The sequence below is a fragment of the Acanthaster planci genome, linkage group LG06 (genome assembly GCF_054643075.1).
Source record: "Acanthaster planci isolate LZ-2023a linkage group LG06, COTS_SCS, whole genome shotgun sequence".
NCBI classification, from domain to species: domain Eukaryota; kingdom Metazoa; phylum Echinodermata; class Asteroidea; order Valvatida; family Acanthasteridae; genus Acanthaster; species Acanthaster planci.
In genome coordinates this window covers 14,026,778-14,039,721 of record NC_141782.1, presented here as the reverse complement: position 1 = coordinate 14,039,721, position 12,944 = coordinate 14,026,778, and the positions used below count along the sequence as shown (strand labels likewise).

Genomic DNA, 12,944 nt, shown 5'->3' with positions numbered 1-12,944 from the left:
AGTCAGTCACTCTTTTGTTGAGATATTTATTTCTTGTTCACCCAGGGAAATCCTTTCAGTGTAACACTGTTTTTAAAAGGTGCCAAGAGAAATTGTACTGACTTCAACAACTGTTGATTAATTATACGTGTGCATTGTGCGAAAGTGTACCATGTACTGGTACTCGTACCAAACATGTTTATTATTCCGTGTTCCACTTGCGCTCCTGTGATAACTAATATGGAAACTACATGTACATGTGTCAGTACATGTATCGGTACATTGTATACACGTACTGACACATGTACATGCATGTAAAGAACAGTTGTTTTTGTATGGCAGACACACACATACGTGTACAATGTGTATTGATGCACAATTTTTATTCTCAAACGAAAGAGATAAGAAAGAAGAAGAAACACATATGCACATATTCACATGTGCACGTTCACATACAGTGTAGTACATGTACATGTACATGTACGTATTTGTACAATATACATGTACATACATGTAGGTACATGTACGGGTACATGTAAATATTTGTAATGTACATAGTGTCGGCCTGCTAAGTCCAACACGTGTGTTCATGTACAAAAAGCTGAAATATGAGTAAGTTCTATAATAATAAATTATTTACATGTACATGCTTCCTGTATATTGTTTTTGTCTTTCAGTGTTCATCCGTAACATAGAGGGCAAGGGACTAACGAGAAGACAATCAGACAAGCGATATGAGTACACCTTCGTGGTGAGTACAACTTACATGTAAGCCAGAGTCTATGAAAACACTGGGAAACGAGGATAAGCTGTTTGTATGATGTACCTGTGCGGTAGTTACCCCTTCCTCTGAAAGCTTTGTGATGTTTTTCAGACCTCATTTTGAAAGGTTCTGAAGGACAGTAATGTTTTGTCCCTCTTGAACATAAAGCAGTTGAAAATAGAAATTAACATCATTTCTCTGAAGCAACTTCAATTAGATCCCGAGGCTTTTCTTTTTAACGAGCAATCAATGACTATAGTATGCATTGGAAATATTGGCACACATGTACATGTATCTTGTAACATACCTATCAGTTTGTAAAGTTGTATACAGCAAGTTAGATGTAGGTCTGTCTCCTACATGTATGTACATGTACACTGTACATGCTGCTCCAGCGACCTTCTGAAGTAATGGGGAGTGACATCCAATCTGAATAGATCACGTCCCTCCAATCTTCCTTTCTGTGTGCATGTTGCAGGTTCACTGGTTGGATGGCACTGTCACCAACATCAGGAAGACACATGGCCAGATGCAGGACTTTCATTACAAGGTACATACATGTACATGGACTGCAACTAAAACACTATATTTCAAGAAGAGTCATTGTAGGTGATTCCCCTGAGAATGCGCCCCCTCCCCACTTCTCAAGTTGTGAGGATGTGTCAAAGGTCATTAGAAAGATGGAACTTACATGGACATACATGTAGCTCACTGCTATTGTACATGTGCATGTATACTGTTTTGAAACACAAGCACAGCGTACATGTAATGGTAAATAGTAACAGGAAATCAAAACATGCAACATTGTAAGCCTTACATGTATTTGACGTCTGATCTGTGTCTTCACAGTCCAGTATCATACCTGTACAATGATGGCTGATGTTCTAATGGTGAGTGCGGTTGTTATGATGTCACCGTGTCAGGAGATCATTGTGGGCCAATGAAAAAAAAACGGTCTTGAAGACAGAGGTACCTCTACCTGTACGACAATGGATATTAACAATGGCCTCCTTTAAATACCGAGGAGTGGCCCCACACTACAGTACTAGGGAAACTTGTGATGTTTACCACCATTGACGGGGGCCACTGTATACATATACATGTACATGTAACTGTGGTCAGGGGATTTACCTACATGTACATGTACAGTGGCAAGGTTCTACATGCATGTGTACATGTACATTGTACAGTCTTGCATCTATCTGAATACTGCATGACACATGTTTGGATGGTTTTAGGCTCTGTCATGTGCACAACTGGTACATAGTACATAACATACATGGACATTCTTTCTTGCAAGTCTAATCATTTACATAACGGCTCAGCCAGTACATGTACACGTACGTGTGGCACTACATCCCTACTTACATGTACATGTATACTGTACATGCCCCCATCACCAATCATGCCAATTTGCTGCATTGGGAACGGGGACCAGACCACACCTAAGCAAATGGATTCTGGACTTTTTTTTCTCTTGAAAAAAAAAAAGCAAAAAATGCTAGTTGAATGAATTTTCCAAAACGAAGGGAAAAAAAAATCTGGAGAGTTACGACATAATTTACCGGTATGTAAATGATAATGGAAGAATAAAGTCAAATGATCACCTGTGGGCTCAGATCTTGGACCATATATGGTACATTCACATGACACGAAGCATGTGTCAAACAAGGCACCACAGCACCTTGCTAGCTGTAGCTTCATTGAATCTGAAACCTTAGATTGCAATAAGTAATCTACGTGTAGGCGTACACGTACAGTGCTGTAACAATAGAAGTTAGAAATTGCTCATGTTCTTCATGTTCATGTACATGAACATTTTACTGGTAATTTTGTAATTCACAAGAAATTCCTTCATCTGGCATCTTCAAAAGAAAAAGTTGGTTGGAAAAGTTCAAATTTGGGTGATTTACATAGATGTACATGTACGTACATGTACATCATTTTCCAGGTTCCGAGGTCAGCTCCCCTCCCCCATTGCATGTGTACATGTCAGTTTTTAAATGAGTCACTAAATTTGGTGACTCAAGTCAAGTCGAGTCATTTTAACATTGTGACTTGGATCAAGTCATCAGGTGAAGAATTCGAGTCATGTCACTTTGTGTAGTCAAGTTGAGTCAAGTACCGAGCTCAAGTCAATTTGAGTCACAAATTTTAGGACAAAATATAATAAAAACACATTTACATGTACATGCAAGTCATTTTTGAGTACTTTTATTTTCATTTAGACATACTGAAAATTTATAAGGGTCACAGGTACATGTACATGTATCTAGCCAACTCAAATTTTGCTTTCAATTTTTTTGAGACTCGAGTCTTATAAGCTGGTACATGTACATGCAAGGGATACATTATTAATTGTTGCCTGCTGTGTAGGGGTCCATGGGTTGTGTACGTACACCAGAGGGGGCAAATGGCACCTGAGGCAAAGCCTCTATTGCTACATGTACATGTACCTGTGTGTAAAAATCTTATTAAAAGAGTAAATTAAAACCAAATGTACAGGTGTAGTGAACTGTTAAGAGTTCGAATACAGTGTACATGTACACACGCACTGTAGCTTTACCACATGTACATTTACTCACAATGTAACTTTTTGTTCGCGTGTGTGTCAGGGATCCCCTTGGGAATACAGGTACATGTATGTACACTGTACATGCAGGGTATTACATTACTGTACTTGTCTTGTGTAAAAATTGAAAATATCATAGACATCTGTCAGTGTTGACAAAAGACATGTACATGTATACATATACAGGTACACCTGTTTGTACTGGTACTCTGGTAATTGCCTCATTGATACTTGTACATGTACGTGTATGTACATGTACCGTCACACTGGTAATCACCTCATCGATACATGTATGTACACCCGTATGTACTGGTACTCCGGTAATCGCCTCATTGATACTGTACATATACGTACATGTACATCATATACCGCTAGTTTCAGCTTTACTTCTGGTATGCCCCAACTATAACGTCTGTCCCAGCTATAGTTGGGACAGTCCCAACTCCATGTATAGTGCTGCAGTTGGGCTGGCCCAACTTATATTGACAAATTTCTGTTGAAAATTTCTCAACCTTATCTAAGTTCATGCATCTCACACTTGACACAATTCATCTGAAATATGACACTTCATCTATTACGTAACAATGTAAACATATGACTTTGGCACATGCTGGGCACAGGCGCATTGGACCTCTGCTATAGTTGGGCCGGCCGACTATAGCATTCCAGTTGGGATGGGTCCAACTGTAGTTGGGACGGGTCCAACTGTAGTTGGGACGGGCCCAACTGTAGTTGGGACGGGCCCAACTGTAGTTGGGACGGGCCCAACTGTAGTTGGGAAGGGCCCAGTTGGGGGACCGTGCATTATTATACATTTTGTTCCAGAATGCGTACATGTGTGACTTGTGCTAGCACTACACGTATATGCATGCTGTATACAATGCACATACATGTACAGACATGTACCATACAATGCATTTATAACACAAAGCACTTCAAAAGCTGGTACTTAGTACATGTAAGTACAGAAGAGCTCAGACGGGATGGGCATCTTTGGGTATGCACACGGATGTACATGTACATGGTACCCTTTATGTTGCATACATATACATGTACGTGTACCCTGTTCATGTACGCAGTACACACTAGACCATACAGGTATCAGAACATGTACATGTACAACTGTACAAAGGTATCCCTCTCACATTGTAGATTCCAATACTTATTTCATGTAAACATGTCAGCATGTTGTAGGCCCCTATCCATTGCATCGTGATATTAAACCGAAATAAAACATGGATTTTAATTTCATTGTGTGTGGGTTCTTCATGTAATATGGGTGTGCCGTGGGGAAAGCTGGGGTCCATACATGTACATTGGTCCAGTTTGTAGGCTGTACGGAGGATTAGACTGTACAGTTGTCATTTAAGGTTTTGTCTCAACTTGTTGGCCTCTCTCAAATAACCACAGAACATACCGGTAAGTGGATTGTGATCAGACAGTGGCTCTATCCTGACATTCTCCCACACTGCCTTTATAATGTTTCTACTCATACATGTACATGTATAGACATTCATCTAAAATGTGAACATACTGTGCAGTTGAAATACCATACATGTGCATGTACAAGTATGTAGTAATGCACTTGTTCATTGAACATGAACAGTGTAGGCTGTGAAAAACAGCATACCGGTACTTTGAATGTGAAAGATGCAATTTTTTTATGGAGACATGTACATGTACCGTAGGCCTACTGTATGCTGTGTGTCATGACAACCTTGCCATTTTCAATTGTTCAGACAGAATTACATGTACGTGTACACTGTGCATGGAATCATCCCTAGCAAGGATTACCCATGTGTTTGTTCTTGTTTTTCATGTAGTTGACCAAGCTCTTCCCAGAAGAGGCACGAGAGCAGAAGTATCAAGACCGAGTTATCCCATGCTTACCTGGTGAGTCTTTATCATAAGGGGTCAAGTTGGGGAAGTTCTTTGTTTCTTTTGTCCCTCTTTTGCTTTATTTATTTACCAGTAGTCTTGGATTGCATGATATTATCATCATTTTCAACAGAAATGTAAGAGTTTTAAGATACTAGCATAAACTTGCTTACCGGTACATGTACATGTACGTCTGCATCCATGCAACTTTGTGGATGAATTCCATGTACAGGGTTCTGAGTGATCCAGGCCTTACAGGCCAGACATTAAAGGTTGTCCGATTGCCCAGGACTTGTAATTTCTTCTTTCCAGCAAGTAAAAAATTAAGGACAGTCGCCTGACAGACAGGTACTTTTTTCTTGAAATAAAAGTGTCCGTTTTTCGTGGCCAGGAATCGCTGTCAGCAAATTTATCGGTACCTTTGATTTGTTTCTTACATGTACTGTATAAAAAGTGGTAAAAAATAAACAGTTAGTAGTACATGTATGTGGTGTACAATGATTTTTTGCATCAGTACAAACTTTTGTATAAAGCACGCTGTATATTTAGCAGGGCACCTTTCCACAAAAGGGAAAATGTGTACACATACATGTATTACATGTAACTGTAAAATGCCCTTGTGTCTGGGTACCAAACCCCTTTGGTTATTGCATGAGCATTGCAGGGGAGCTTTGATGACCGGAAGTTTAAAGACTTTTTTACATGCAGCTGTGACTTCATAGTGAATTTGGTGTGTACTCATTTTGCTTGACACAGGGCAAAATTGTCGAGTGGTTAAGAAATATATCACTTGCCTGAGCTTGTGTGAATGATGCATCATACATGTAGTCTTGCGCACTCTTTTTACATATGCAACAGTTTGGGGTACGTACATGTATGTATGTATATTCATGTCGTATTGTTGGCGTTTGGGCAAGTAAAATCTTACTCAGGCAAGTAAATTTTCAGTGCAACTTGCCTGATGGACAAGTAGTTAAAAGAAATTATGTTGAGGCCTGGAGTGATCAGACAGTACATGTATGTACTTTAATGTGTACGAGTATGTAAGGAGAAATGCATTGATTAAATACTTTAAATTATCGGTACACTGTACATGTACATGTATGGTATATTGTACATGTATGGCATGTACATGTACATGTTCTTCATGTAGTCCATACATGTAAGTCTTTAAGCATGTTTGGGAGAAAAAAAAATCTCTTTGAGTTGTGCAAACATGATAGGACAGCTTGCTGCTGTCCACGTAACACATGTCCGTATGTACATGTAAATGTACATGTACATGTATACACTGTACCTGTACATGTACATTCATTACATGTACATGTCGATGTGCACGAATATACATGTACATGTGTATCGGTACCTCTACATTGAGTACATGTACATGTACCAGTACATATGTAATAACTTTTTTGACAAACTGTAATGTACATGTACATGTATGTGCATCCTGAGGGAAAAAGGTTTAACCCTGAATGAATCTTATGAGAAAGGCTTTTTACATGGAATCAATTATTGACTGACCATCCCCGTCATATGCAGGCATTTGTACTGTACTCCATGCACATGTACATGTGTATTCAGACTACATGTATGTACACATACAAATACTATATAGGCATGTATTGTATGGTTTGCTTGCAAGACCGTGTTTTGTACATAAAGTGTACATGTATGGTACATGCTTGTGCGCAGTTTCACTACTGCAGTGTGTATACGTGTATGTTGGAAGCTTCAATGTATGCAAAATATTACTAAGCATTACTTCACCCTGACTTCTAATTGTTCTTCTACTGTCTCATATTTCTCTCTACTTTGGACTTTTCTCCTCATTCCCGTCCATTCAAGCAGGGAAGAGGAACTTGAGCTCAGCCCACAAGGGAGAACTGGCGGAAAGGATGCTCCCAGAGATTGCCGAGTATGCCAAGTAAGTCCCCGAGAGAAGGCACTCAGGCCTGCATTGTACATTAACAGTCCACCCTCAAAGACGACCATAAATCGTGGGAAGTATTGCCCTTGATGCTGATGTTTCTCACTGTGTCGGTATTAGAGGGTCACCCTTTAGGGCAGGGTATGGTACGTTGGTTTTTATTTTTGCAGTGTGGATCCAGTTAGTAATTTCACGCATGGAAGATGCTGCTATGGGGTAGAAATAATTTACAAGGGCAACAGACTTCGACGTCAGCTGTGATGAACCGCTAGCGTGGCTACATGTAGATGTTGATCACACATTGTACATGTGTATGTACATAAAAAAAACAGTGTCTGTTGGCTGAAATACATTGTACGTGTGGCCAATTGTATAAGGTCAGAAAATGTGCTGTTGGTATGATTTTATTTTGTACATAAATATCATGATTTACATAATTACCTTAAACCTTGCAGAATGTGGGAAAAATTGGCAAGCAGCACTTCGACAGTAAGGCCAAAAATATGACCAGGGCCCACTGGCAGATATGGAAGTACATGAATTATCGGGCAATACAGATAGGGCAGCAAGGTACATGTACATTTCACTTTGAACACACATGTACAGCACATGTATTTGCAGGGGTAGCCAACACACATGTCCAGCATTCTGTGGAAGTACAGTACACATACATGTAGATTACATGTGGAACTCTCACTTGACCACTTTGCAAAGGTCTGTCTTTGTGGCTAATGTTACTCCCTGGCAGTGCCTCAGTAGGGGTATGACGATACCACTTTGTCACAATACGATACTTATCACGATATGCATTGTGAAAACAAAGTAACAAATAAGACGAAAGCCAATTTAAAACAATTCACACGGTAACTTACCAATGGTAACTTACCAATGGTAACTTACCAACAGTAACTTACCAATGGTAACTTACTTACATGTACAACGCAACAGGAAACAATTTTTTAGTTTTCAGAATTCAGTTCGCAAAAAGATCTCCCATTTCTCTCCATGTCCAAGAGAAAAGAAAGAAGGTACACATGTGTCTTTAGAAAGGAAAAATGAGCAAAGACTAAACCGAGGAGATGAAACTGTAATAATTGGAGTAAGCTCCTTTGAAATGTGGCTAAGAGAGTGCCTAATGCCCTTCTGTCTACTTTTAGTATATATACATGTACCGGTCACGTATTACCGGTACCTGTTATAGGCCATCCTTGTCATCACAGCGCACAATTTCTTGTCTGATTACAGCATTTCCTCTTGTGGAGACCTTTTACCAACATCTTTCAACAAGAGGATGTGGCAGTATTAATTCATACAAGTCTAATATGCCTCCACTATGTGCCTACAAGGTCCTGTTTTTTAAGTGAACTTGCCTTTCTGTTTTCGCATGAAGTACACATGTACAGACTGTGTAAGCACAGGTGGACTTCAAGGAAATGTGCTGTAGGCAGTACACTGAGATCAAAATTGCTACATTTGTGTATGTGGGGGGGGTTACAGTTTGCATTATGCACACTGTACATGCACATGTACATGTAGGTTTCAAGAAAAAAGAGAGGAAAATCTTATACTTTACAAAGCCTATCCGGCCAAAACAAGTCACTGTGCAAGGAACAAATGTACATATGTATATGTACATGTACTTCCAAGGGGCACCAAGTGTTCGTGCACCAAATTTACGTGGATACATGTACAGGTACAGTGTGTCTTGCGTGGCCCAGGAGAGGATGCAGGGACAGGTGTTTGAACGCCTTATCCCTTTGTTGGCAAATGTGATCTTAAAGAGAACAATAACATAAAATACAAACTTAAATGCCAGATTTACACCTTTACATGTAACATGTGTACTGGTACCTGTACATGTATGAATTTACAAAGAAATTCATGGTTCTTACAGGTGGATGAGTTCAAGGTCCAGTTTGTTCATCTTATGTTTTCATTACCAAATAAATTGTTGTAATTCAAATGTGACTCTTTGTATGGTTTTTCTCTTTCAGGCAACTGTCTGCCTTACCACAACACATCCTCCAATGTGAGCTTACCTGTAACTTCTTCCGGTCCTCTGAAAGTTCCGAGATGTCGGCCATTGAGGCTGGCAAGATGGCCGGCCAGATGAACCCGACAGCGTCAGATAAAGGTAGACGTATGTACATGTATCGTTCATGGGCTGGTTATGAGAAGGGTCCTGTTTTGATTGCTGGAAACTGGAGTACATGTACTGTATATGTACATGCATGTTGTACGGTGCTGTGAGACAATGTCTGAATTGTGTTGCCTTGACCCGAAACAACATGTGTTCCCGAGAAGCCACAAGCTTGTGGTTGGAGCTACATGTAATTCCCAAGGACTCATGCATTACCCCTAGGCTGAGCCAGTTTGTCTGGACACAGCCAGCAGCAGCTACATGTAAGACCCTGCTCCTTCTAAGTACCAGTACATGTACCAGTACATGTCTTGGGTGTCACATTTCAAGATTTGATGTTCCCAAATAGACTGTCATGGGAAATAGACCTTCATGTGCATGTACCGTGGATATTTTCTTCATGGACACCTGGACTGAGAGTGACCCAGAACTCAGATTGGTCTGTGCATAGAAGTGTGAAAAAATGCTGTACCTGTAAAGTACTTTCAAAGCTCATAATTTGGCAAAGAGGCACAAGAGGTTGTTTCATATGTCTGTGCTGTGAATCTTTATTTGAATACATCTAATATTGAAAGGGCCCTTCTATCCATCCAAAAGGACAAGGGCGTGTGATTGGTTATCTTTACCTCAGTGCAATTTCACCTGATGTTAATTTCACAGCTGCAATGAAAGCTGCCAAGAGATTGTACCGGTACTGTGCAACTCAGACAGTGTATTATTGTTCGTTGTATTGATACATTTGCCAGATGGCGCTGAGATAAAACTGACCAGAAACTCGAGCGTATTATCAAGGATGCTGTTTGTGTGCATTAGGAAGATTTTATGGGGAATGAAACAAGGTAAAAACATGGTTTGAATAGTCAACATGTCATTGCTGCCTGAGGGGTGGTGTCTGTGTGTGATTAGACGAAGAAATCAGTATCTTGTTTTTCAGGGTAAAATAGGAAGTCTTGTTTCTTTCACGTGGTGGTCATTGATATTTTGGCTTTTGCGAAATTTGACTTGAAATTTACAGTACCGGAACTTTGAGAGGACAACTCAGAGAAGCATTTTCATTGCTTAATATACAGATGGTAGACATTGTACATGTAGATGCATGTACATTTAAGAGCCACTGAGATGAATTATTGGGAACATACATGTGTTTTGTGCAACTTTCTTCTCCACTTAAATGAAGACTATTTGACATCCCTTTTGGGCTAATTACATGTAAAATTTGAACAGAAATGAACAAATTCAATTTGTAAATGCAACATTTGCTCATTGAAAGACTTTCTGGAACATTTCTCAACTACTAGTACTTGTACGGCACTGTAGCGTACTTTTATGAACAGATCAAGGAATCACCAAGGAAGAAAACAAGGTTTAAGACAATAAACTACGCAAACTTCTGGTGTTGAAGCTCGGTGCGAAAATAACTGTAACAGGAAGTTTCCTCTTGGAATGACAAACATATTCATGATTTTCAAATTGGCATCAGCTTAAATAATCAGAAGTTACAAATTGACTTGAGAATGGCAAAACAGTGGGGCACAGGAAATACATAAATGGCCGTTGTGGATAATAGGATTGAAGGTTGACTACTGGCAAAAAGTGATTCAAAAGTCCCAAAATACTATGCCAATATTGAGTGATTTTCGTCACTTTCTACAGGATATTGCATTTTTCGTGTTGACTGTCTGGTCCGTTTGTTAAACTGTACATTATCTTTTTTTTCAGTCTTTCCTCACTTGAAAAAAGGTTATTTCAATAGATGTTTGCGAAAGCTTTGTGAATAGTGTGAATATACCAGACTTCATTTCAGATAAGGTGAAAATCCTACATGTGTACCGGTAGCTTGGAAGTTTTTCACACCTTAACCCTCCTTTTGCTGTAACCGTCAAAAACAGTAAGAAATTCCTTCCACTTGATATCCCCCAGTACACAGACATATGTGAAATTTGACTGGTTTGGACTGATAGGACAACTGTGTCGAGAATGTGTCTTTGCATAGGAGAGTTAATGAAGTAATCAGTGTAGAAGGGCAGTTGCCTGACATCTGAACCATTTTCAATAATTACACTTTGTTCATTGACGTTTTCTTCTGCATCTCTTGAACTGCAGAAATGAAATCAAGTACCAGCCCAACTCAAGACTATCAACAACTCCCGCAGCATCTGCAGCAGCTGCAACTTCAACAGCAGCAGTACCCGCTGCTGCCAGACGTGGAGCCGCAGCATCTTCATCTCCACTACCAGCAGCAACTAATGACCCACTCCCTGCAGCAGCAACAGCAGCAGCATTACCATGGGCAGATGGTGAGGCAGCAACAGCAGTCTCCCTATTCCCAAGCGTCGCTTCCCCCACTGATGGTGCAGTCACTTTCGCAGCATCCCCAGCCCCTGCAGCAGCAGCCACCGTCAATTCACCTACAGCAACTGCAGCAGCAACAAGGTGACATGTCCGTGCACCATGGCCAACCCCAGCCTGGTCAACAGCAGCAGGGAGCACAGTCCTCTAAGAATCAGTCACACCCAGTTGCAACCTCTCAGATGCAGCAGCAACATTCGGTTCCAGCACACTACCCGGAGTATTACGCCCAGCTGGACTCCATGCCAACCTCGAAAGCAAACCAAGTCATGCACCAGCAGTCTGGCAAGTTCTCCAATCAGCAACATCAACAGCAGCAACCTCTGCGACAGCTCCAACCCCAACAGCAGACAGACAGTGGGCCGTCCCGTCGTACCCAATCTGATCCAACACCACCTCCTTCCCAGCCACCTGGCCATCACAACCTGACGGCCCTGGTCAGCCAGATGCACATCTCTCAGCACCATCAGGTAAACCTGTCAACACCCAACATTCCCCCAGCAGCAGTCAGCAACTCCAGCAACAGCAGCAGCAGCAGTCTGGGTGTCTGTCAACAAGGTACTTCAGTCACGTCATCAATGGTCACTACGACAGCTGGCAGCAGCTCTGTGTACTATCAGACTGTGACTAGTATCGGCTCAGTACAGAATCTTTCTCCAGATCCCATCACCACGACAGGCAGCACAGGTACATGTACCTCGCAGAATGTTGTGCAAGTAACTTTGAATATTGCCTTCGGGTTTTGTCCTTCATCAGTATAGTTCAATTAAGCTCTGTATCTTGAGTGCTATCAGTGCTATTGGTATATGTAGCCCATACGGAACTATTCTAAATTCTTTCATCCACAACCTTGAAAAATATGTACAGTATAGCTTTATTCTACATTCTGAAGAAAAAAAAAAACAAACACAGCCTTTATGAAAAACTTGACAAGTGTTAAATGCATGTCAGACTGGAATGCACTCAGCTGGGAAGAACATAAAAGAGGGCTGATCGTCCAGTCAAGTTTGAGCTGGGGAAGAGAGCGTTAAGAGGTCTATTCATAGGAGCTCAGTCTATTGTGATTGGCTGGGGATTATGAAGGTCCATTGGCCCAGGCTTGGCTGAAGCTTGGCTCAGCCTTTGAAAGGCTTTCACGCATCAGTCTGTCCGCCGGGCTCCCTTAGTCACGTTGAATATTGCACTTGTGTTCCTTTGCAGGATCCAGTCAACAGCACTTTAAGGCGACTTCCAGCAAGGAACAGACTAAGCATCCAAACAACACGTAAGAAACATACCCTGCACCCAATTCATCTTGGCCAACCCATATTACAATCCTGGCCAAATCTCG

General features: G+C 40.9%; 1 protein-coding gene across 3 annotated transcripts in view; it reads left to right on the top strand.

Annotated features, from left to right (window-relative positions):
* The window catches only part of LOC110988382 (uncharacterized), a 33,012-nt gene that overhangs the window by 5,167 nt on the left and 14,901 nt on the right, over window positions 1-12,944 (top strand). For 2 of the 3 annotated variants that reach the window (XM_022251826.2, XM_022251824.2), the window contains exons 3-9: window positions 657-730; window positions 1,221-1,292; window positions 5,138-5,207; window positions 7,044-7,122; window positions 9,120-9,259; window positions 11,369-12,301; window positions 12,815-12,878. In XM_022251826.2, coding sequence (XP_022107518.2) covers window positions 657-730; window positions 1,221-1,292; window positions 5,138-5,207; window positions 7,044-7,122; window positions 9,120-9,259; window positions 11,369-12,301; window positions 12,815-12,878 — 1,432 coding nt within the window. The remainder of the gene's footprint in view (window positions 1-656; window positions 731-1,220; window positions 1,293-5,137; window positions 5,208-7,043; window positions 7,123-9,119; window positions 9,260-11,368; window positions 12,302-12,814; window positions 12,879-12,944) is intronic. The other variant, XM_022251825.2, reaches the window with a different exon arrangement.